We start from the raw sequence: 23,583 nt of genomic DNA, 5'->3' as shown, positions 1-23,583 counted from the left end.
GCTTTCTGTTTTGTACAGACCTAAGTACACGCGTTTCAGTCTTGTGTCTGACATAATTTGAATACATTTGCTTTGTCTAGTTCCTTATCTGACTATTAAGTGAAGTTAAACTTAATCTCAAAGCACATATAACTCAGATATGCACATAAGTGGCACAGAACAAATGGCAGATAATTTCTAAAGTAATGACTTTAGTTTTCAAAAACTATTCTATTTTTTAAAAATGAGTGTATCTAATATTCCAGGAAATCATTTCATGCACAGTGATGGAAGTCCACTTTGAAGACCTAATTTGGGAAGAATCAAAAAGGAGTCTGACTTCCTTTTTAATTCCTTTTTTTTTTCATGTTTTTCCTTGGTTCCTGCTAGAAATGGATGGCATCTGTTCTCAGACTGATGCAAAGAGTTGCCAGAGATAAGATGATCTTTCTTTAAGCTTCCTGGTTTTCTAATTCTGTATTCCTAGATATCAGAGAAGCTAAGTATTTTGGTTTCAAGTACTTTCCTCTCTAGGTGTGAGTTAGAACATACAAGATGTTCATAACTAACAAACTCCAGGCAAGAACTATCCAGAACATGTACATGAATGGAATATAAATGCTTATGTGCCTAGGATCCCCCTCCTCAGAAATGAATGGAATTGTCCCTTCTTCAGCCGTGTGCTTCCATATCTGGGGGGCTAAGCCTACCTCTGTGTAAAGTCACCATCAGTAAGAATGGCATGTTTAACTCTTGTTTGCAGCAACCAACTTGCTTGAGCGTTGTTTTTATTTCTAAGTTCTGTAGCTCCCTGTCTAGGCTGGTTGGAGGTTAGCTACAGCCTCATCTTTTCTATAGAGACTTTCCTTACTGTCCAAGAGCCTGAAGAGCATTTCTTCTTCCAGCCTCCCTGGCACTGCCAACAGGACACTTACTCCATGCTAAAGCAGTGGTCCTTTGGCAAGTTTTTTGCTCATGCAGAGTTTTATTTCCGGTTTTACTGTGCTATCAAAATTTTTAAACATTTTGAGACATGTATATCATGTTCGCCCATCCTGCTTTTAGTTCTTGCTATTGTTTTTATCTGAGTCTTTTCTTGTCTCACTCTGCTGTCTTTCATAGTTCATGTACTTACCCTGAAAATGTTTTATCTTAAAAAAAAATCACCTTGTCTTATAATAAAAAATGGCTCAGAAGAGCAATTAGCATGTTAATCTTGTCTCTTAGCACAGTCACCAAAGAACTGGAAAATATTGAGTGCTCTGTTATATCTGCTTCTAAGTTCTACTTAACTTTAAAATCTTTACATTTTCTTACAGTGTTAGTAGGTTTATTCAAGTTACCTTCAGTATGTATTACAAACAAAAATTATTGATATTATTGGCATTTACTTGTCTGGTACAAAAAATTGTAGCTTTAACTTCACTGTTCTGAAAATATAGGGTCATTTACAGTTTCTTCTGTAAGTTAAAGTTTGACAACGAATTACACTACCAGTAAGGGGTTTTAGTGTCCTGTTTATTTAGTTTATGTGGCAACCTTGTGTTACAGTGTAGTGTAGTTCTACTCTTTAGACAAGAATTAGACTTCTTGTAGCTGTAGTGTCAAACAGCAGGAGCTTGGTATTTGTTGAAATGTCATTATTCATGAGTAGCAGTATTTCAAGCTCCCTGAGGACAGAGACCATGTTTATTGTTCTTACCCAGTGCTTGAGACAATATAGACATTGAATCAGTGTGTGTTGATTGAAAATGAGGGGGGAAAAAAAAGACAGAAAAAAAACACTAGGCATTTTCGTGAACCAACCTAATGCTTAATATTTCTTATAATATTCTAATTGGTCTCTAATTACTGCCAGAAGTTAAAGTGCATTTTGCTAATCAGTTGGTACAACCTTTGGCAAGAAAGCTGGAAACGCTGCCTGAAACTTCCTCCTTCCCACAAAAAGGCCTGAAGACTCCTGGCTTAGAACATGCAAGCATTGAAGGACCAATAGCAGTAAGTGAAAAACATTACTTTTTAAGAACTATGAACAAAATGACAAAGTGCTAGGAACAAACAATGTAAAAAGGCATACACTTGGCTTTTGTTATTACGAATTTTGAGTTGAAGCACCCCAGTGGTTATCTGTGCCGCTTATTATGTGGACTTGAATTTAAATAGTTCCTTCTCTTTTTTGGCTCAGAATTTATCAACACTTGGAACAGAGGAGCTCCGACTACGAGAGCGCTACCTCAAGCAGAAGAGAGATAGATTGATGTCCATGAGAAAGGATATGAGGACTAAGCGGATACAAAATTCCGAGCAGAAAGGAAAACCTGCTGGGGAGGTGGAGGTATGGCTAGCTTTAGTGTGTCAAACTTTGCAAATCTAGAGGTGGAATTGTCACAATCAGAATGTGTGCAAGACAGCCTTGATAATGAACGTTGCTTGTAGATGCAGTCCTATTACCCTCCCTGCTAGCGTAGCACCTGGTTAGTTTTTTCTAGGCAGTGAGGTAGTTATGATATGAAGATTTTGTGAGGTTGAAATGATAGCGATCTCATTATACATTTTTTTCTTTACTTGACCTGCTCTGAGTGCTTAAGGGTCAGCAGTCTATTTTACCTAAGCCCTTTGAAATATTTTACCCACAAAGCAGCAACAGTACCCTTGCCACCAGCTCCAAGAGGCTTTCTTCCCTAAGAAGAGATTTTTGCCAAGAAGAGATTTACAGAGCCCAGTCCACATGTGGTTTTTTACATTTTTATTTACTGAAAATGCTCTTTGAGGCAGTATGTTGGGAATTTTAGACAAATGAACCCATCTTACACTATAGCCAATTTTTTTCCTGTTTTTTTGTTTTGTTTTGTTTTGTTTTTTTAAGGAAATGACAGAGAAACCAGAAATGACAGCAGAGGAGAAGCAAACATTACTAAAGAGGAGATTGCTTGCAGAGAAACTTAAAGAAGAAGTTATTAATAAGTAATTTTAAAACGATTTAGCAAAACAAGTTCAAATTTTCTTAAAAATAAATTATTTAATCCTTAAACTGAGCCTGTTAGTTTCAAATACTTGTGTTTGTAAATGCAAATATAAGCTCATTCTTAATACTTTATTAAACTTTTGAGGTAAAGGGTGGTGGGGAAGACAGCTACTTGGGCTGAGAAAGAAGGTATAGAAACGTGATCGTGCATTTATTCATACCAACTTGGTTACTATTGTTTATGCTAAGCACTGTAGTACCAAGGATACAGTTGTCAACTGGATCATCAGGGTCGCTGTCTTCAAGGGGCTAGTGAAGAAGGCCCTAAGAGCCAAATGTACAAAGGGAAAAATGCAGTATTAGAAGCAGGGTTGGCCAAGCCTTCTTGAGAAAGCCATGCTTATTAAGCTGATTGGAAGGCTAGTTGCAGGGAGAAATGGGAAGGACCAACTCAGGTCCTACCAGAGGAAAGGCAGCTAGTGAGGAGTGGGCAATGTGGTGTGTATACACACAACAAGGGCAGAAGGCTGGCTATGAAATTGGAGATAGGTGGGGTACTGATTTGCAGGGCCCTGTAGGGAATGTGAGGATTTTAAATTTTATTATGGCAGTGGGAAGTCACTGCAAAGTTTTAAAGCAGGGAAGTTACATTATCAAAATGTTCAGCTAAAAAAAAAAATGTGTGGCTGCTGTACGGAGATGGGGTGAGTTAGAGTTGTGGGTATACCAAGCATAAGGAAATCCAACCAGAAGACCAGTTATCCTAGGCAGAAGCAAACAGCACTTGGAAAATGGATGAGGGATGTTAAAAATACTCAATTACTCTTCCTAGAAAAGCTACCATTAAAAAGATAAAGGGAACAGTCGACTCCTGAGGGGAACGCAGCCATGGTGTAGGCCTTTTTTTATGTGAAATGGTCCTGGATGGTTTTCTGTGGTTGTTTGCTTACAGATCGGGAGAAAAGATCCCACGTCCAGACCAGAATAGTAGGAGAGACCCTTCTTTCAGAAAACTTCCTGTATTGTGTCTTCCAGCAAGCACCCCCTTTTCTAGTTACAGGTTGCTCCTGAGGCTTAATTTATAATTCCATTTTATCTCTTTAAATCTACGGTTACAAACTTTTAAAAAAGGGATACCAAAATTTTAGTTCGTCTTCAACCTGCAGAGAAAAACCATCATTACATGTGTTACATTTTCATCACTTAGATGGACAAGAGGAAAAACTAGTGATTAAAACACAGAAATCTGTTTCATGTAACTTTTTATTAAAAATAGTTTTTATAGTGGATACATGTTTACAGATATAATTTTAAGAGAACCTCAGGCATACAAATGTGGGCTCTGGCTTGGTTCACTGAGTGATGATAGAGATAGAAAAATCCTGATCTGCCTGAGGGTAGTCATTAAGACAGCAGCTAACATGTGGAAACTTAATAGTTATTCTTTCAAGGGATATTTTAAGCCCTGTTTTTATATCATTGTGGGTGAGCATATGTACCATGAAAACTGTTATCCTGTAAGTCAACAAAACACATTTCTGCGGTAAGAAAGGTTCCTAGATGATGATGATTTAAATGTTTGACTCCTGGCAATTCTTCAGAAAGGAAAATTAAACTCTTCATAAGGTATAAAGATAATACTTCCTACTGGAACTTTAAAATTACTTCAGGAAGAGTCAAGAGTAAATAGGGAAATGCTTTGGGCCTGGGCTTCTTAGATGACAAGAAGAAATTAAGAGCTAAGAAGAGTGGAAGGGGCTTCACAGACTTGCTTGAAAAAAACTGTATTCAGATGGTAACTTTACTGATCTTAGTTTAAATTAGGGTATTCTGAGGCACTTGCCTTATAAAGTGGAAGGTCTTTTTCATTATATGTACTTTTAATCAAAGAGGTGAGACTAGCCCCATGCTGTGATGTATTGATGTTGAGACTTCATTTGCCCAAGGCACACCTTCTGTAAGTACAATCAGTAATTCTTAAAGTGCAGTCAACCTTCGTTTGTTTATTATTACTTCATTCCGACTGGTGTAGGACTTAGTGGTTTATAATAAATATCTAAGGATAATTTATTGGCTTTTAAAAGATACTATAAAATGGACAAATCTCAAAATGGAGTTAACTTATATTTACAACAAACCAAACAAAAGCAACAATCATAGAATTACAGGGTCACATTTTAATTCCTGAATTTTACAGTTCAGCATTAATATCACCACATGTATACAAATGGTGTAAAACAAGTACAGTGGTATTTTTAATACAAAATAAACATCTGTTTTATGGAAAAACTATACTTCATATCTACACAGACAGCCCATCTTTTCCAAACAATAGCCAAAATTAAAATTAACTACAAAATCTCCAAAACAGGGGAAACTGCTTTAGTTTAAGCTATTCCAGGAAAAATGGACCCATAACACATTACAAGGGTGATCTGAAGATTGTAGCTGGAATTCCTGTTTTTAGTTTTTTTTTTCCCAATGCATTAAATTGTAGTTTGGGGGATGTTTTTCTCACTTCAGCATGATCTCAGATCATAGATGAGCAAACAAACATTAAAAATATTTACAGTTAACTTGCTGTTCTAAAAATAAAACCTCTTAACTGTTTGCCTCAACTTATTTTAAATTCATTTACGGACATGGAATGTGCTTTTACTCTTTAAAAAAAGCAGCTTTCATATTAACACCCTTGTTTGTTTATGGAAAAACTTCATGTGCTGCATACTGACTTTGATACTGAAGTAACTTCTTGGATCAAAATGGCCTCTAGATATTAAATGCCACTTAATTCAGCACTAGTCTTTGTATGTGAGTCTTTATAAATTATACTTTAAAACTTGCTTGCAGCTCTAGAGAGAGAGACAACTTTATGAACAAAGCAGAAAGTGACTTCAAAGTATCTTGCATAAAAGATTGTATGTACTACTGGGAGACACTTGGAAACATTCTGTTCAATCCACTCCCAAGTTTCTAGAGAAAATCATTTCAAAATACTAATGTACTGATTCTTGGCATCAGTTATCTCTAAGAGTGCTGTAAAGTTATATTAACAAGACTGTCCATTTTGAATCCAGCTTGTTTGTTTTCATCAAAATACATACTGAAAATTTCTGGTGTAGAAAACTCAACATGTACTGTAACACAAAATGTACTTCCCTCCAACTACCTATAAGGCTGAATTTCTGTTAAATCTCAAAAAATGGTCCCAAAAGCATAACTTCATTTTTATGAGTTAAATTTGGTTTTCATAAAAAATTTTTTTAAAAAGAGGCAACTGATTAAAAGAACAACATGGCCAGCACCATTATACAAGTAATGTTATTGGGTTTGTAACTAAAGTTTTGTAATTGTTTCTAGATCAGATACCCCCTGGAGCAACCCTGCATTTAATATTGTTTTATCAACCTTGTTCCCTCCCCCAAGCCATCCCCAAACCTGAGAGTCTCCTCATGAAGAAGCTATCGCCCAGGTTCTGGTTAATAACTTTTTTTTTTTTTTGACAGCCTGAAAGGCAAACCCCTTAATTACTAGCAAGCAGTCACGTTCCTGGGAAGCCTGGTTTTTTACAGAACTAAACTCTCCTAGCTGATAAACTGAGTATCTTTTGCTACTCCTCGTATATTTGTAAGTTCAAGTGAGAAAGCTTTCTGATTCAGATTTTCAGCTCATTGAACAGTTGCAGCATTTTAGTAAGACCACGCATTGAGGGTCCTCACTAAATATTTTATGAGCCAAGACGAGGTCTTTTCCTGGGAGATGTTTCTTCTTCTTCGTCTTCCTCTTCATCATCTGGATAATCCACTAAACCGACCAAACTTCCCTGTTGAAGAAGAATAAGAATTTTTTAACATATGTAACTTAAGGGGAAAAAAAACTTATTAGTATCAATAGTCACTTTTAAAGACATCACAAATAACTTTTCTAAACTATCTAATCATATATATCTCAAATATATTTGAATTTGATAAAGGAACTAACTGCGTGAAAATTATGAACACTTGGTACCACTGGTGGTACTCTAAGTTACCCTCAACTTTTCTATTTAGCTCTTGGATTTTTAATGATACCTCACAATTTAATTCAATTCAGCAAAATTTCACTGTGGAAAAATGTCAGGACGCACAAATCACCATGATACGGGGAGCTGGAAGGACTGTGGAAATGAACTAGTTCATTTCTCTATGTTTAAACTAGAGAGAGTAGTCAGTCAGCAACAAGAAGCCTCCTTTTGTCTCCATACTTCATGTATGTATTTCATTACTAAGTGCATACCACTGTTTTCATTATGCTCTTGATAATAATAAACAAATGAAATACTTCCTAAAACTGACAACTAAAAAATTTAGGGCTACCTCTCTAACTAAAAGGAAAGTAAGGATGAGGTAATTCAGGTGTTCGGCCCTTTATGAGTCATGGACCCCTTTAAAAACCTATTAAGGCCCTGGACACTACCCAGGAAATTAAATGTCGTCAGGTTTGCACTCATTTTGAATCCATCCCATGAAGTTTATACATACGATGCCACAGGTTAAGAGCGCTACTGTAAACACTGGATTTAGTTCAAACCCTTCAGACCTCAAGGGGGAAAAACAAATACAACTGAAATCACTCATATTTCAAAGTTAAGTAGCTTCATATCTAAAGAACCCAGACATCTGGCAGTAACACTTGGCCAATATATAACTGAACCACTGTAATATCAACAAAGGCCACTGAGCAACTAGAAACCGTTATCAGAAAGTCTGGGAGTTAAATTAAACTTATTTATACCACATATACTCATGTGAGAATCCTGCTTTCTCAGCTTAATAACACACAAGTCTTAAGTTTGATAAGAGGCAGTATGGCTAAACTGGTAAGAATGTATTGATTGTAGTCTGCCTAACTTCAAACTGCAATGTCACAATTTTTTAAGTGTATGTCGGTGGGCTAGTGATTTAGTATAGCTATGCCTCATTTTCCTTATCTTAAAATTGGTATAATAGTACTTAGATCTCAGTGAACTATTTTGAAAATAAAATGAAAACATAAAAAGCACCTGGCACAGTCCTTGGTAAGTAGTTAGTGTTCAATAATTGCTATTAACTGCTACTACAATATCATTCTTATTCATTTGGTTTCTAAGCCAAACAAGTTAGATGGGAGGAGATAGAAGATGTAATTACCTTCTAAAAAGGCACCACCAGTCTGATATTCACAAAGATGACAAATTATCAAGGAAAGTTTTAATCATGTTTAGGATTACAGATTATATATCACAATGTACAAACATTTCAGTTTCCAATGGGTAACATTTAAAATGCCTTTTGCTTAAGATTAATAAATATTCTATCTGAAACACACAGCTACACAACTTAATATCAATTTTATCTCTATTATCCATACATATATGCCATAAACTATATGTTAAAACAATCATTTTTACTGAGAATAAAAATATAAAATGTGAAATATTAGAAAAGGCCTGTAATCCAGAGATGCACTCCATAAAGAATTTGACAGATTCAAGACCTAATATAATATACTTGTTTTAAAATAAGTATCAGATTGCAATTAGACCACTTATGCCAATTACTCTTGAGAAAAGTTTCCAATATGAAGGAAGGGATGAAAATGAATGATAACAATAACAAACACCTATGAATACACAATGACATTTTTTCTAAATCAAACAAACCAATGAACAAATTGTGTTAGGAATCTATTAATATAATTAATATTAAAAAAAGTAAGAAGAGAGAATTCAAGAATTATCCTCTACTCAAAAAATAAAGGACAGAGGCACCTGGGTGGCTCAGTCGGTTAAGCGTCTGCCTTCAGCTCAGGTCATGATCCCAGGGTCCTGGGATCGAGTCTTTTACTGGGTTCCCTGTTCGGTGAGGAGTCTGCTTCTCTCTCTCTCTCTCTCTCTCCCTCTACCCTTCCACCCCTGCTTGTTCTCTCTCTCTCAAATAAATAAAATCATGAAAAAAATATAAAGGACAGATCTTCCATAAACATGATTAATAAAATTTTTAAAAATCATAAGCAAAAGTGATGGTTTTTATATCTTCTAATTTTTATAGCTTTAATTTCTTTATCTCACCTAACTGCATTGGCTACGACCCCAGAACAATGGTTAAATAATAGCAATCATAGTGGTATCCTACCTTGTTCCCAACTTTGGTGGGAACGCTTCTAATATGTCCATAAGTATTAAGCTAGCTTTTGGTACTGGCCATATATACCATGTTAAGGAACTATCCACATATTTCCATTTTGCTGAGTAAATTCAATAACTAATCAAAACTGTAAATGCATATTCTATATAGAAACAGACATGTATATGAAATATTTTGTGTAGAAAGTCACATACAATTGTTTTAACTACAAAAAGCTGGAAACAACTTTAAAATGCATTAACAGGGTTAGTTATAAATTAAAGTGTATCATACTTTGGAATCCTATGGAGAAGTTCTTTTATGTTCTAATATGGAAAGCTCACCCAGATAAGTTTGTTAAGTGAAAAAGCAAGATTCCGTGTTCTCTTCTGTTAATCTGTGGCAAAAGAAGTGCTCGTTTTAGCACCCACTAATGGTTTCTGATTATGATTCTGTATTTTTCTTTCCTTTTTTGGGTAAGTATACTTCTTTAAGGAAAATGTGGTTTTTATAGCTCTATAAGTTAAAAAAAAAAAATCTTTTTAATTTCATTAGTAGCTAATGTCTCACCAGCCTTGAAAACTACCAAGTTTGCCAAGAATGCAATTTTTAAAAGCATATTAGGGCTTTAGAAGCCTTGCCAAGGAAAACAGACAAGTTCACACCTGATCTGTTTAATTTTAAGAACCAATCAATTGGACTGTGGCACTCAACAGATAGTAAATTTCAAACTTTTGTCATAATCTAGAGTGATGAGCAATTTATTTTCCAAGAGCAATCACTGTTTTCTCCTTGTCCCCCCAAAAAGATGTAGTACAAATGTATTTAGTAATCTGCTGTTAGTGTCAAGGATGAAAAATGTGTTAGTGCTTGAACCTGCTTTTGTTGTTTTAAGTAAAAAATTATCTGAAAGGATAATGAATTAAGAACTATAAGAAATAACCCAGAAAATAGAACGAGTAAAAAAAAAAAAAAAAAGTAACAGGAGAGAGAAATTATGAAAATTATAAGATCAATACAGAGGGCCCAACATCAGAACAATAAGTTACAGCAAAATAATATAAAATGTTTCCAAACTGAAGGACATGACTGTTTAGCTGCTCCCAAGAAAATAAAAACTCACACACAAAGGATCAGAAATAAGAATGTCTTTGGATTTCTTGGAAACAATAACTTTTAAAAGTTAAGTTTTAAAAGAAAATGATTTCCGATTTGGTTCTACATTCAGTTAAACTGGCAGTCAAGTAGGATGGAATCAACAGTTTCATAGAGGCAGGGGCTCAAATTTTACCTCTCCTGGGATTCTTTTCTCAGAAAACAATTATTAGAGGATGTGCACCAAAATGGGAGGGAAAATCAAGAAAGAGTATAGAGACATAAGACCCAGAAGCAATACAAGAAAGAGGCAAAAGAAGTATTAGGATAATGGCCTCAGCAACCTCAAGATAAGAGCTGTGAGCAAGTCTAGAGAGCAACGGATCTAGGTCGGAACCAGACTGGAGACGTCAAGAGAACGCAGAAACTAACCTGAAAGGCACTGAAAGAATTAGTGAAAGGCACCTAACTACTGCAACAAATGAAAAAATGGCGGCAATTGTTTACTCTAAAAAGAGAAAAGTTATTAAGAAACATACAGTATCGAAAAAAAGACCAGGAAAAAAGTGGTGAATAAAGAATATTTATATTGTCACTATAGCTATAAAATTATCAAAGGTTACTTTAAACAAAAATTGTGATACAGGGAGAAATAAGGGTGAGGATGTGGTAAGGAGTGTTCACATGTTAAATTCTTATCTACCATAACAAGAATTTAATAAATTAGGTCTAAACTTGAGAGAACAATATGAAGTATTAATATATTATTTAGAAACAGAAGAAACAGGTACAAGAAGAGTTCTAACTATCTCTGTGGAGAAGAAAAAAGGACTGATTTTTCTCAACATTTTAATACTATTTTGACTTTTGAAAGTAAGCGCATGTATTGCTTTAAAAAAAGAAAAGCTAGTATATACTGAGAAGGTGCAAATAGTGTTCTAAGCTCTACATGATTTAATATTTATAAGCCTATAGAGTAGGTGCTTTTTTATCTTTAATTAAAATGAAAAAATTAAGGTCCTGAGAGATATAGTAACTTACTCAAGGTCAAATAGCCTAGGAAGAGGCAGAGCCAAGATCTGAACCTGAACAATTTAACTTCACAGCAAATAGTCTTAATATAGTGCCATAAATATTATACCAAATTGTCCTATCAAAAAGTGAAAATTAATTTTAAAATTTCTAGTTAAAAAATATGTTTCAAAAGCAGTAGAATCTCACTGAAAATGCTACTTCTGTGATCACTTCTGTGATCTTTAGTCAAGAGCCTACCTCAATGCAACACTGAATAAAGACCACGTTTTTGTAAAACAATAAACTCAAATTGTATCATGTGTTCAAACCGAGAAGCATCCCTTCAGATTAGGTTTTCTACTACTTTTGCATTTCGGTCTTCTTGTCCTTCTACCCTTACATTAACAGTTGTCTTACATTTATGCCTTTTTTTTTTAAGCCACTCCTTTTTGGGGAAAAGGATGGTTACATATAATAACAATATAAATGAAAGAAAAAAGTTTTATATAAAATTTAAACTTGTTTAGGGGCGCCTGGGTGGCTCAGTCAGTTAAGTGTCTGCCTTTGGCTTAGGTCGTGATCCCAGGGTCCTGGGATGAAGCCTTGTGTTGGGTTCCCTGCTCAGCGGGGAGCTTCTCCCTCTTCCTCTGCACCTCCCCCCACCTGCTCGTGCTCTCTCTCAAAATCTTTAAAAAAAAATTTAAACTTGTTTATATGAAAAAGTAACCAAATGGAAAATACATTTGCTATGCAAATGACCAAAATGCTAATATCCTTATAACTAGATTCATTCATATTAAGAAAAACGTAACCCAATTTTAAAAGGCAAGACTATGAAAAGACACTTGCAGAAGAGCAAATTCAAAAGGCTAATATTCAACCTTGCTACTAACAAAGGACATACAACTGGGAATGAGATCTATACTGTCTCCACTACCTAATGGGCAAGGATTAAAAATAATTATAACAACACTGGCAAAGCTGCAGTGAGCCAAGCACACTCATACAATGCTTATGGTAATGTAAACTGGTAGGAACTTCCTGGAGGTATCTGACAATATGTATGAAAATATTCTTCTACTCATCAATTCAAAAAGGTAACTTAAAATGCAACACCACCAGAAGTCCTACTATCAATGAAACATCAGCATCAACTTATGTGCTCCAAAATACTACTGGGTAGGTTACTTACAAATACTATGATACAGCTAAATAAAATGAAATTCTGTAGTCATCAACAGTGTCTTAGTAACACAGAAAAATTCTTTTTAACAAATAAATAAAAGCAGGATACAAAACTGTGTTTATACAAAGACCTCAATTACATGTCAGATAAACCCATATACCTAAAGAATCAATCGTTATTAGCAGTCATGTTCTCTGATGACAATGTGTACAACTTTCTTTGAAATTATTATCCAAATTTTCTTTAGTAAACATGAAATAATTTTAAAGATGGAAAAAGCAAAGTTCGTGTATAGAATAATGTCACATACCTTGGTGGCTGCTACTGATGTGGCCAAGTTTGTAGTTTTGGAAGAGGATCCATTAGAACTTGCTGGTGGTGTCTGAGCCACTACAGATTTACTGTTTGTTCCATTAGCAGCACTGGCAGAGTGGGAGAAGGTAAATTTGAAACCACTAGATGATGTCCTTTTGGGAAGGTTTTCCTTGTCTTCACTTTCTTTTGCTAAAGTGAAAGTAAAATTTTTAATCTTTTTCAGTAAATATTCCTAATAAGCAAAGCAACTGAAAATAATAACTCAAAAACTTACAAAACACTGCCTTTCCTTCATAAGAGCGGAGAGTAGAGCATGATGTGTACAGTGGTTAAGTCTTTAATTAGCTGGAATCTTAGACACCTCAGGATTAGAAAGGACCTTAAGAATCATATACCAGAATCAGTCATCCTACACTAGAATTCTACACTGTTGTTATCTAGGATGCGTCAAGGATTCATTACCTGTCTGACTCTTTTATTGTCCCTCTGCAGCTTCCCTTCACTGAACTGAACCTATACTTCTATAGTCCTTGATAGACCTGATAATCTCTCCCATAAGTTAGTATTTCAAATGCCTAAAGACAATGATATGATCATGTCTATCAGTCTCATTTCCTGAATATTCCAGTTCCCTTAACTGTTTCTCTTACGACTTAGGTATCTACTATCCTTTCATATCTGGTTGCTACTTTTTTGTATATGATTCTTAAGTGGATGCAGTACTTCAAGTATGGCCTCACTGCCCCTTTTCATGGTAGTCAGGGCAGTGCCTGTAATGAATAAAGGTAGAAGAATTAGGCTACCAAAAGTTACCTATTCCTTAGAGGACATTTTGATGGGCTATTTGCTCTGCCAGGCTGAAGTAAATAAAACTTAAGGCATTAACAAGTACATAATGAGTGAGGCTAGGAACAAAAGTTGCACGAAAAATGTAATAAATCAATGAAACACTACCTAAGGAGAAATACTTTTAGAAAATCTCATTCAAAATCATAAATGCTTTTGCCTTTCAGGAAGTGCTTTTGCCTTTCAAAATGTAAATTTTTGGTAAACATTTATATGACATATGCAGAACAGTACTCCAATAATGGTGATTTTTCAGGCCATAGAATTAAAGTGATTAATTCTTTTGAAAGATAAGACCTCAGTTTTTAAACAAGTTTAACATATTTGAAAGATGGGAAATGTTACTTCTCTTGATAGTGTTTCTTTATGAAATTTTTATAATTTTAAAATTTCAAAGAGCAGAGTTACTTCTTTGAGCTTAGTTTCCTCACAGCTATAAAAGGCAGAGTGCTCTGGAAAGTTTCTATGGATCTATATGGTCTCTAGTATTATTGGAGATTTCAGTACAGAAATAAATCCAAGATTGTTCATAGAAGTCAATGTATGAGGGCGCCTGGGTGGCTCAGTTGGTTAGCGACTGCCTTCGGCTCAGGTCATGATCCTGGAGTCCCGGGATCGAGTCCCGCATCGGGCTCCCTGCTCAGCAGGGAGTCTGCTTCTCCCTTTGACCCTCCCCCCTCTCATGCTCTCTCTCTCTCATTCTCGCTCTCAAATAAATAAAATCTTTAAAAAAAAAAAGAAGTCAATGTATGAGTAGATAGTGTAATTCTAAACAGCAAATGAAGAGTATCACAAAATGGCAAGTTTCAAGAAAAACAGTTTAAACACGAAAATAACTCCCAGGTTTGGAAAAAGATGTGGAAATTTTAAAAAGGTCCTGATTCACTATAAAATTCATGTCTTTCATGCTTTATATACTATGACCAAACCTTCACAAGCAACTGATAATTTCTGTACCTAATAAATGATACATTATTAAAAAATTCAAAATTTTAATACCTTTTTTAGTCTCCATAAATTTTTCGTAAGTATCTGGAAAATCATCTTCTGGCTTAGATTTTTCTACTGGTGCCACAACTGCTTTTCCTTCCTCCTCTTCATCTTCATTAAACCACATTTCTTCATCCTCTTCCAAGGCTTTTGCATCTCTGCGAAATCTGTTACTACGCAATATAGATGGTACACTGTAAGAAACATATCACAAACACTGAGTAATGATTTAAAGTTTGTGACCAGATTAAATTTGAGAATAAATATGTATAACCAAGAGGGGCTAAAGTAATTTTAACTACGTATAATTTACATCATAATCACCTCAACAGTGATACAAGATGTAACCAGAGAATACTACAAAATATTGCAAATTAAACTAAAAATTTATCTTGAGTTATGATATGGAGCAGTCATTTTTCACATAAAAGATTCCGGGTAGGGAAAAAAACCTACCCTTCTACACAACCCTGTACTATCTAATGATGGAAAGAATACTTCTGGGTAAATTTCAGATGTCAAATCCAAACAAAAAGTTTTGGATATAATTTTATAGACTATAAATGCAATATATTTAAACAATACCTGTTCAGTTTCTGATTTTGTCTGTCCTTTTCTTGCTCATATTTAGTCTTCAATCCTTTGAATGTCTGAACATATTCAATTGATTCAAGTGCTTTATAAAAGTTTTCAACTATATGTGCAGTAAGAGACTTGATATCTTCCTGTTTAAGGACAAAATTTACAATTCAAATATAATTCAATGACTGTTAGAAGAACTTTTTTATAGTTCCAAAGCTGATCAAAAAAGGTTTTTCAAAATCACATTACAAAAATAAATGTCCTAGTTTTTTACACATGAGCCAGGCCTCCAGAGAAAACTTGGAATAAAAAAGGAGCCCTTTTGGGGGGCTACAAAACATTTGAAAGTGACTAGATTTAGTTTATGTCTTCTGTTTATTTTTTGCATCTACATAGCACTTTACAATTTAAAAAGTGCTTTAACATATAATTTCACTTGATCCTCCTAACAAGTTCTATGAAATAGGTTTTATTACCCCCATTTTACAGAAAAGGAAAATTGAAGATCTGAGAGGTTGAATGACCTGATGAAGAGCACAGAGCTAGTTAGAAGGCAGATGTTGAAATTACATTTTTAACAAATATTAGGTGCTACTTAATGACTCCTTATTTAACTGGTATCAAAATGGGATAAGCCTTACCTAAATAATAAACACAGACTCCTTTGACTATATTACATATACAGATCTGATAAACTATTAACTTAAATTCCACCTACTTCCACAGTCTTCCAATGGTATAATTTTTGTGAAACTGACAATAGTAACTTTTTAAATTAAATTCTTTTAAATTCTTTTAAATTCTAAATGAACCATTCTAAATAATCATTGCAAATGCCTGGGTGCGAAGTACGTTCATTATTAATAATAACTGAAGCTGTGATTCAGGAATTTAATATTAGTAAGAAATATACATGCCACTTCTTTAAAAGATACACCATAATCTGCTTCTTTTAAGGATTTTAAAGTCTTTAAACTAGTTTCTTTTGAAATCTCAAATAATATGCAAAGAAGAAACATCAGAAACCCAGGTAAAACGGTTCTGTGCTGTATACTGAACAAATAGATGAGTTAAGTTTTGGGGTGCCTGGGTGACTCTTGGTTTTGGCTCAGGTCATGATCTTGGGGTCCTGAGATCAACAGCAGGGAGTCTGCTTGAGATTCTCTTGCTCTGCCCCTGCCCCCACTTGTATTCCCTCTCTCAAATAAATAAATCTTAAAAAAAAAAAAAAGATGAGTTAAGTTTTGGGATTCAATGTATTTATCAACCACTCAAAATTATTTTCTGAAAAACAAATTCAATCATAGGAATAGGGATGGGGTTATGAACCCTACAACTCATTTTATCAGTTTCTCACCAAAAATTTTAAGGAAAAAAAAATAGAAAAGTCAATCTCTGGTTCATTAGAACACTGCACTGTGAAACAGGGTTCAGATACTTGGTAAGGTAGTTAACTATGTTCCCTCTTTTCTAAGGCTAAAGGCAATACATCTATTCTCTTCATCCTTTTGAAAGCCATACTCTTGCCAAGTGACTACTACTAGAAAAGTAATCCAGTCAGGCAAATAATCTTTATATGAGAATAGCATGTCATGAGCAGAAATCTCATTTTTAAGAGCCAAAACTAGAAAATGAATTTCTAGCTTTACTTTCTTTTTTTTCAAATTCTAACCATGCAGCCATTTTCCCTGGTGGAATGATTTTAGTGTGTGGGAGGGGGTAAATTTATTGTACTGGTTCTACAGTTACCTATCTTAACCGTATTATTCACAGAGTTCTCTCCAGATCTTTTTATGACAGATCTTCTGTTGCCCAAAACTGAGCTATGACCTATCTTCAAGCTCTGACTGTGCTCCTAACCAAATGAACGCTCTACAATAAATCACTTACTTTGGGTGTCTGAAGCCCCTCATCTATAAAATAAGGCAGTTGGAGTGGTCCGCCTAATTTCCTGGTCTCTTCAACTTAAAATTCCATGATAATAGCCTACCTTTTATGCATCTTCTATTCAGTTTACCAAAGTAATTATTTTCAACCTTCCTACTTATCAGTACCCCTACAAAGATCATAGAGATCTCAAGAATGGCATACTTGACCAAAATGTCTACATATGCCAAATACAATCCTGAAACATCTGCCCAGTAAAAATGGAACTGAGAATAATACAGAGTAAACATGGGTTAAATTTCACAATTTAAAATACTAACATCACTAAACATATAACTATTTTATTTTACTAAGAATCCTTTAGCATAAACTTACCACTCTTATAAATTCAAATAACTCAATAACAGCTGAATTCAACAGATTGTACCGAGTTCCATTATCCAGAAGAGCATTTATAACTGGCTCAAAAAGATTTCCCTTTGTAATGTAACGATTATAGAATTCATCTTTAAGGCCAATTATCCGCCTCATAAAACGAAGAGCACCTAATTAAAAATAATACAGGGAACAAATCGATAATCTCATTAATAATAATTATTATACAGGTATTTTTACATAAAGTAATGTATATATTCTAAAATAAAAACTGTGCACTAAAAATAATTGGGTTTTGAGGAAAAACAGAGTTAGGGAAAGACCACTCAAATCTGTGTAACTCATGTAGCCAGAGCTAGCAAAAAAACCCCAGTTAACTGGCACTTGGGAGATAAAGTACCCAGGCAGGTAGCTCCACGGTATAAAGATTAAAAAACCCCCACAGAAACCATCAAGTGCCAATGCTGGCAGTACTCAGAGCAGCGCAGGTAGACATGCAGACGATGTAGTGATGGCAGCTCAGAACCAGTGCAGGGCTGTCTGTTGTGAAGGTGGGCATAGGAGTGCTGCAACCTACCCAAGGCTGCCTCCCCTCTCTGCAGGGGGAGCTCTGGAGGGAGGTACCACTTTTATTTTCTGAAAATAAAGCCAAAGGGGTTCCTGCTGCCAGCTTAACAGGAGAGCTGAAGTTCTTTTACTTTTTCTGAGGAAGGCTATAGTTCCACTCCCACTATTTCAGTTCTCTTTGCCTTGGAAAAACCATCTGTGAACCGACACTACCTATATATTGTAACATATACATTTTAACCCTATACGTTTTACCCCTTTTTTACCAATTGCTTATGAGCTCTTTTGCCTTTGGTAAACATGAACTGTGGCAGATCAGACTGTATTTGTAAAAGAACAATAGAGTAAAACAAGCAGTATAATGTGGCTTTTCATATTTTAAATACTGAAAAGAAATGTCTCCCATTTTAACCTACTATTCAGAGAGGCAAGTCATTAAAAGAAGTTGTGCCTGTCAAAAGAGGTTCCAAATATTATCTGAGAATAAAACTGAAATAGACCACATAAGGTATAAATGTATGATAACTGTAACACTAAACAAGTGTGAAGAAAAAAACCAAAAAAAAAAAAAAAGTGTGAAGAGAAGTGCTAGACTTAGAACATCACCTCTTTTTGTAGCAGGACAAGAAATAGTAATTTAAGATTAAAAAGACTGAGTATGTGCACAAGCAGGTACTCTCATACACTGCTGGTGAATGGGTGAATGATATGATATAGTTACAACTGCACTACTTATAATGATGGAAATCTTAAAGCAATGGAACCTTTAAATACTAGAGATTTGTTCAATTATGATATATCCACACAAATAGGACTACTCTGCAGTCATCCAAAAGAACTATTTACAGAAAGCCAGAAAAGAATACCTATCATGAGAACATCAATCCTTCCAAAATTAATATAAAAATCTAACATAATCTGGTCATGATGAACTGGATAAAATTATTAAGTTATTATAGAAGAACAAATGTCCAGGAACCTAGAAAATTATGAAAAGGAAAAGCGAGCAGGGACTTAGCAGATATTAAACTTTACAAGAGAGAGGCTATAGTGACCTAAGAATAAAGTTTCCTATTTATCTCATCTAATGAAACAATAGATTAGAAATAGAAATAATAGTTCAGAAACAAGACACAGATATATATGTCAGTTTACTATATAACCAGAGAAATTTTAATTCAGTAAGAAAAATATAGTTTATTTAATAAGGGGATCGGCACAACTTGCTATCCCTCTGGAAGAAAACAAAGCAAGACCCTCCAAACCACATATAAAAACAAACTTCAAATGTATTACATATATAAGTAAAAAATGAAATAATAAAAATATTAGAAGTAAATTGAGGAGAGTGTTTTATTTGTATAATCTTAGGACATAGGAGATGTTCCTAAGCAAGACAAAAACTCCAAAACTCATAAAAGGAAAATAGACATATTTTTCATCACAGAGAATCTTAAAACTGTTATATATTTAAAAAATACTATAAAGGCAAATGCAAAAGACAAATGAAACTGTGACATTTTTTCCCCAAAAATGTGATAATTAATATCTCTAATATAAAAAGAGCTCTAAGAAAAAGATAATAGGCAATTCACAACAGATAAAATTCAAAAGCCCTAAAACAGGAAAATATACTGCCAAGGAAAATGTAAATTGAAACATAAATGGAATACCACATTTTCCATCATCCTCTTCATAACATTTTAGGAATCAGTAACACAGTGCTGCAAGAGTGTCAAGTGCTTCAATCTTTTGGGAAAGTAATCTGGAGGCTGTATGTGAAACTCAAATTTAAAAGGATACATTACATTAAAACTATATAAACATTTTGTCCTGGCATTATGATTATTGGGAATCCATACTATGGAAATAAAGAAACCAGTACTTAAAAGATTTATATACTAAACTATTTACTACAGTGTTATTTGGAGGGGCAAAATACCCAAACAATCCATAATCTGTGCACTACAGAACAGCAGAATAAATTGTGGAAGAGCCACTCCATCAAGTGTTATTCAGCTACATTTAGTAAAAAAATTTAGTTGAGACCGTATTTGATCACCTAGGGTAAGAAGCTGAGAAGCATGTTAATATAATCCTGTTTTTATAAAAATAAAACAACCTGTAAAGTGTGAATTTTTATATAAATTTGTATGGCTGTGGAAAAAGGAACAGGAAAAATCGTGCGTGGAGTTAATGGTGGCTACTTTTAAGGCCTTAAAAATAAAAGAAGTAGTTGGGAGATTAATCTTTTCTCTATATGTTAAATGTTTCAATTTTAACCGTAATTTTTATGCTCAGAAAAAACACACAAAGCTCTTTTTATTTGGAGGGTGAAGGAGGTTACTTTATCTCTATTTGCAGGTAAAATTATGAAGAGAAAAGGAAACTTAACAGTTTGCCAAAAATCACACTGACGCAACTCCTGGCATTTAAGTTTGATCATTGTTGGTCCAAGTGGTATACTGAGGGGGACTACTCATAAGTTATTTTACAAGTTCAATAACCCAAATTACACAAAAACATTTGAAGGCCCATATCTCAAAGGTATAAAAAAAGTCACTATAAATGACAATTTGATGAAGCAGATGTGAAAGACAGCAGGACTTGTTCTATTAGTGAAATGTCGTCATCGTACGTGGTATTTTATCACAACAGTTAAACTAATTCAATCTAAATGTGAGTAATATGTGGGTGGGAAGCACCATGACCTATTCCTCTTGCCCTTTAAATAAAAGAAAACAAAAGATTAGTACTTCTCATAATCATCTCTTTGATAGCATATATACTGCTAAAAAATAAATCAATTCACATGGGTAACTTCGGGTTTTATCTCTATCGATTGTTCCTTAAAACACTTTACAAGAATGTTCTTTTTAAATTGTTACTTACACAAGGCCAGGAAAGTGTGCTTTGAATTCATCAAGACCAAGACTCTTCTTAGCAAGTCCTTGTTCATAATATAGTTTTTTATGTGATATGTGTGATGTTCCACACAAAATGTGAGTAGTTCTAAAATTAAGGCAAGCAGCTGTGCTGTTTGATAATTATCTACAAAGAAAGTCATCACATGAAAATAAAATAAATATTGTAATTCACCTAAATAAAGATAATAAAGTTTTATGTCCCATATTTTAGAGCAAAAGTAAATTTGTATTTCTTCCTCATTTTTATATCAAAGAAGCTACAGATTTTTACTTTTCCATTAGCAGACTCTTCAATACTATTCAGTTTTATTGATTAAATGGATACTTTCTAAGGTTCTTGTATAAAATATTTATTAGTGTTAAGAGGGAAAAAAGCCTAAATAAAAATCTACAAACATGGTAAGAAAACCCTCATTGCACTGAGATCTTCTTAGTAATATTTCCTTAGTATGTGCTACTTTCATTATAACATTAATGAACCTATTAAAGGGTCCACAGTAAAGAGTAAATACCTCAAGCTTTTTGCCTAACATTGTGCAACAAAATTTCCCAAGAAAAATTAATATGCTTTCTTTAAAGACATCTCTAAGGAAAGGACATTTTTGGCTATGTGAATATAAAGTGAAACATATTACATTGAGATTTTTTAACAATAATCTTTTTAACATCAAAGTGTAATACCCATGAAAGGCCTACTAAAATAAACTACCTTTTCTTCCCTCAAGAGGCCTTGGTGTATACATTAGTGAAATGACTTCAAATTGGTTCCTGAACATCAAAACTGAACGTATGTCAAAGGGCTTATGTCAATAATTACTGACATTTATTAAAAGTTTTAGGCAAAAAATATTAAACTGTGAGGAAATTTTGGAATCACTGCTTTAGAGAATAAATCTAGCCCGACTATTTTATTTTTCAAGAAGATTACACACATGAATATTTTGTGGAACTCTGATGCTATTGGGAATAAATCAGCATTCTTTTGATAACAGAAAAGCCATGAAAAATACAAAATATAGTTCTGGTATTTAAAAGATCCTTCCTAGGTTAAATGTAAGTAAAGAGTTTTACTTGCTTCAGACTAATCTGTATAACAGCCAACACCATAGCGAGTATTTGAACTAGTCCCTCACCATTAAAAAAAATAAACTCTCTTAATCCCTCAGTTCCCTAATTTTATTCACAAAAGATTTTGTAACAATGATCTACAGTCTTAATTAAATGTCTTGTTTTCACTTTCTCAAATTAGGACATGAAACTAATCATAGTATCTCTAACTAATCCAATCTCTGAAAGGTCTCCTCATTTGAAACTGGCTCTCCTAGACCATTGATGAACCTGATAGAAAAGACAGGATGCTAGCTGCACAGAGCATATTTTCTATATTCCCAGGCCCATACCTGGTATGCATGTTCCAAGTAGAAGCAACAGTGCTTACGGTCAGATTCATAAATAATACCTAAGCATAATGCTGTCACGAACACTAACACTAGTTCCTAGCTGGCCTTAGTTTACTAGGTTTCAAAAATAATGAACTAAAATCCTCAACTTTCAGAGGTCTTTTCAAAAAAAAAAAAATCAGAAAACTAGCTCTAAATTTACAGTAAAAAACAAAAACAAAATTCCAACCAGTTTTCCATTTTTTATATTAGAGAAAATGAAATGTTTTCCTTTACAATAGAGGAAAAGGTAAATTTTTAAAAAAAATATGCCTTTCCTAGCCTTGTATAAATAAATGCATTATACTCCGAGCAAAAAAAGCTTACAATTTATATTAGTTCATAAAATAAAAATTTATACTTACCAGGGCAAATCGTGCTGTTTTTGTTAGATCCAACTATATTATCTAATAAAAAAAGTTAAAGTCGGTTACTTCAGTAATAATTATTTCACATTTTCCTAGTCCTTTACAACATACAAAGGATGTCTTTGGTCATTATGTGATTTTACCTGCCTAATAACCGTTAAGAATTAGTTGTGAGGGGGGTGAAGGGATAGGCAAATGGATGAAGGGAGACACGGGATTCCAGTTATGGAATGTATGGTCACAGGGATTAAAGGCACAGCACAGGGCATATAGTCAGTGGTACTGTAACAGCATCACAGGGTGACCGATGGTAGCTACACTTGTGCTGAGCAGTGCTTAATGTATAGACTTGTCGAACTACTACACTGTCCACTGAAATTAGCATCGTGTGTCAACTAAGCTTCAATCAAAAAAATAGTTGTTTCAGTCAAATATTATACCTGTATCTGCAATCCTTTACAGAACTGGGTGCAGATGAGGAATTGTTAAAAGACAATAAATATTGTGATAAAAAAGTGAGGTTACAACCAGAGAAGACACATTTTCTTTTATTTCTTAGTCATCCCCCAACAATTAGGATAGGTCTCTATATAGGAATTTCTTAAACTCCAGAATAACATGTTAACAATGATAATTTATGCCTTGAAGTTTTAAAAAAATAAGGAGGACATTGTAAGTTCTGAATTTTAGGCACATATTTTAGAGCACATTTGCATAGGGAAAAACACAAATGTCTAAGGCAGCATCATGTGTAATAGCAAAAACTAGAAACTTAAATGTACATTAGAAGCAGGATGGCTAAATTATAACATACTCATAGAGAATATTATGCAAGATTTAAAAATAAATAAGAACTCCAGGTATCAATATGGATAGATTTTAAAAACGCATTATGTAAGGGAAAA

General features: G+C 34.1%; 2 protein-coding genes across 3 annotated transcripts in view; one reads left to right on the top strand and one right to left on the bottom strand.

Annotated features, from left to right (window-relative positions):
- CFAP36 (cilia and flagella associated protein 36) overlaps window positions 1-3,010 on the top strand; it is a 29,212-nt gene extending 26,202 nt beyond the window's left edge. Inside the window, exons 8-10 of the mRNA XM_025868809.2 lie at window positions 1,838-1,977; window positions 2,165-2,314; window positions 2,846-3,010. Of these exons, the coding sequence (XP_025724594.1) occupies window positions 1,838-1,977; window positions 2,165-2,314; window positions 2,846-2,947 (392 nt within the window). The 3' untranslated portion in view covers window positions 2,948-3,010. The remainder of the gene's footprint in view (window positions 1-1,837; window positions 1,978-2,164; window positions 2,315-2,845) is intronic.
- Window positions 3,011-5,101: 2,091 nt separating this feature from the next.
- Window positions 5,102-23,583, bottom strand: part of PPP4R3B (protein phosphatase 4 regulatory subunit 3B) — a 62,446-nt gene continuing 43,964 nt past the window's right edge. The window contains exons 10-16 of one of the 2 annotated variants that reach the window (XM_025868807.2): window positions 22,676-22,717; window positions 20,837-20,995; window positions 17,378-17,547; window positions 15,119-15,258; window positions 14,543-14,727; window positions 12,693-12,886; window positions 5,102-6,767 (exon numbers count right to left, since the gene is read on the bottom strand). In XM_025868807.2, coding sequence (XP_025724592.1) covers window positions 6,672-6,767; window positions 12,693-12,886; window positions 14,543-14,727; window positions 15,119-15,258; window positions 17,378-17,547; window positions 20,837-20,995; window positions 22,676-22,717 — 986 coding nt within the window. In that variant the 3' untranslated portion in view covers window positions 5,102-6,671. The remainder of the gene's footprint in view (window positions 6,768-12,692; window positions 12,887-14,542; window positions 14,728-15,118; window positions 15,259-17,377; window positions 17,548-20,836; window positions 20,996-22,675; window positions 22,718-23,583) is intronic. The other variant, XM_025868808.2, reaches the window with a different exon arrangement.

This window comes from Callorhinus ursinus, unplaced genomic scaffold, assembly GCF_003265705.2.
Source record: "Callorhinus ursinus isolate GAN/ISIS: 27379988/994484 unplaced genomic scaffold, GSC_fseal_2.0 scaffold10, whole genome shotgun sequence".
Lineage (NCBI taxonomy): Eukaryota > Metazoa > Chordata > Mammalia > Carnivora > Otariidae > Callorhinus > Callorhinus ursinus.
The sequence above is the reverse complement of the archived record's forward strand: the minus strand, read 5'-3'. Positions and strand labels throughout refer to the sequence as shown.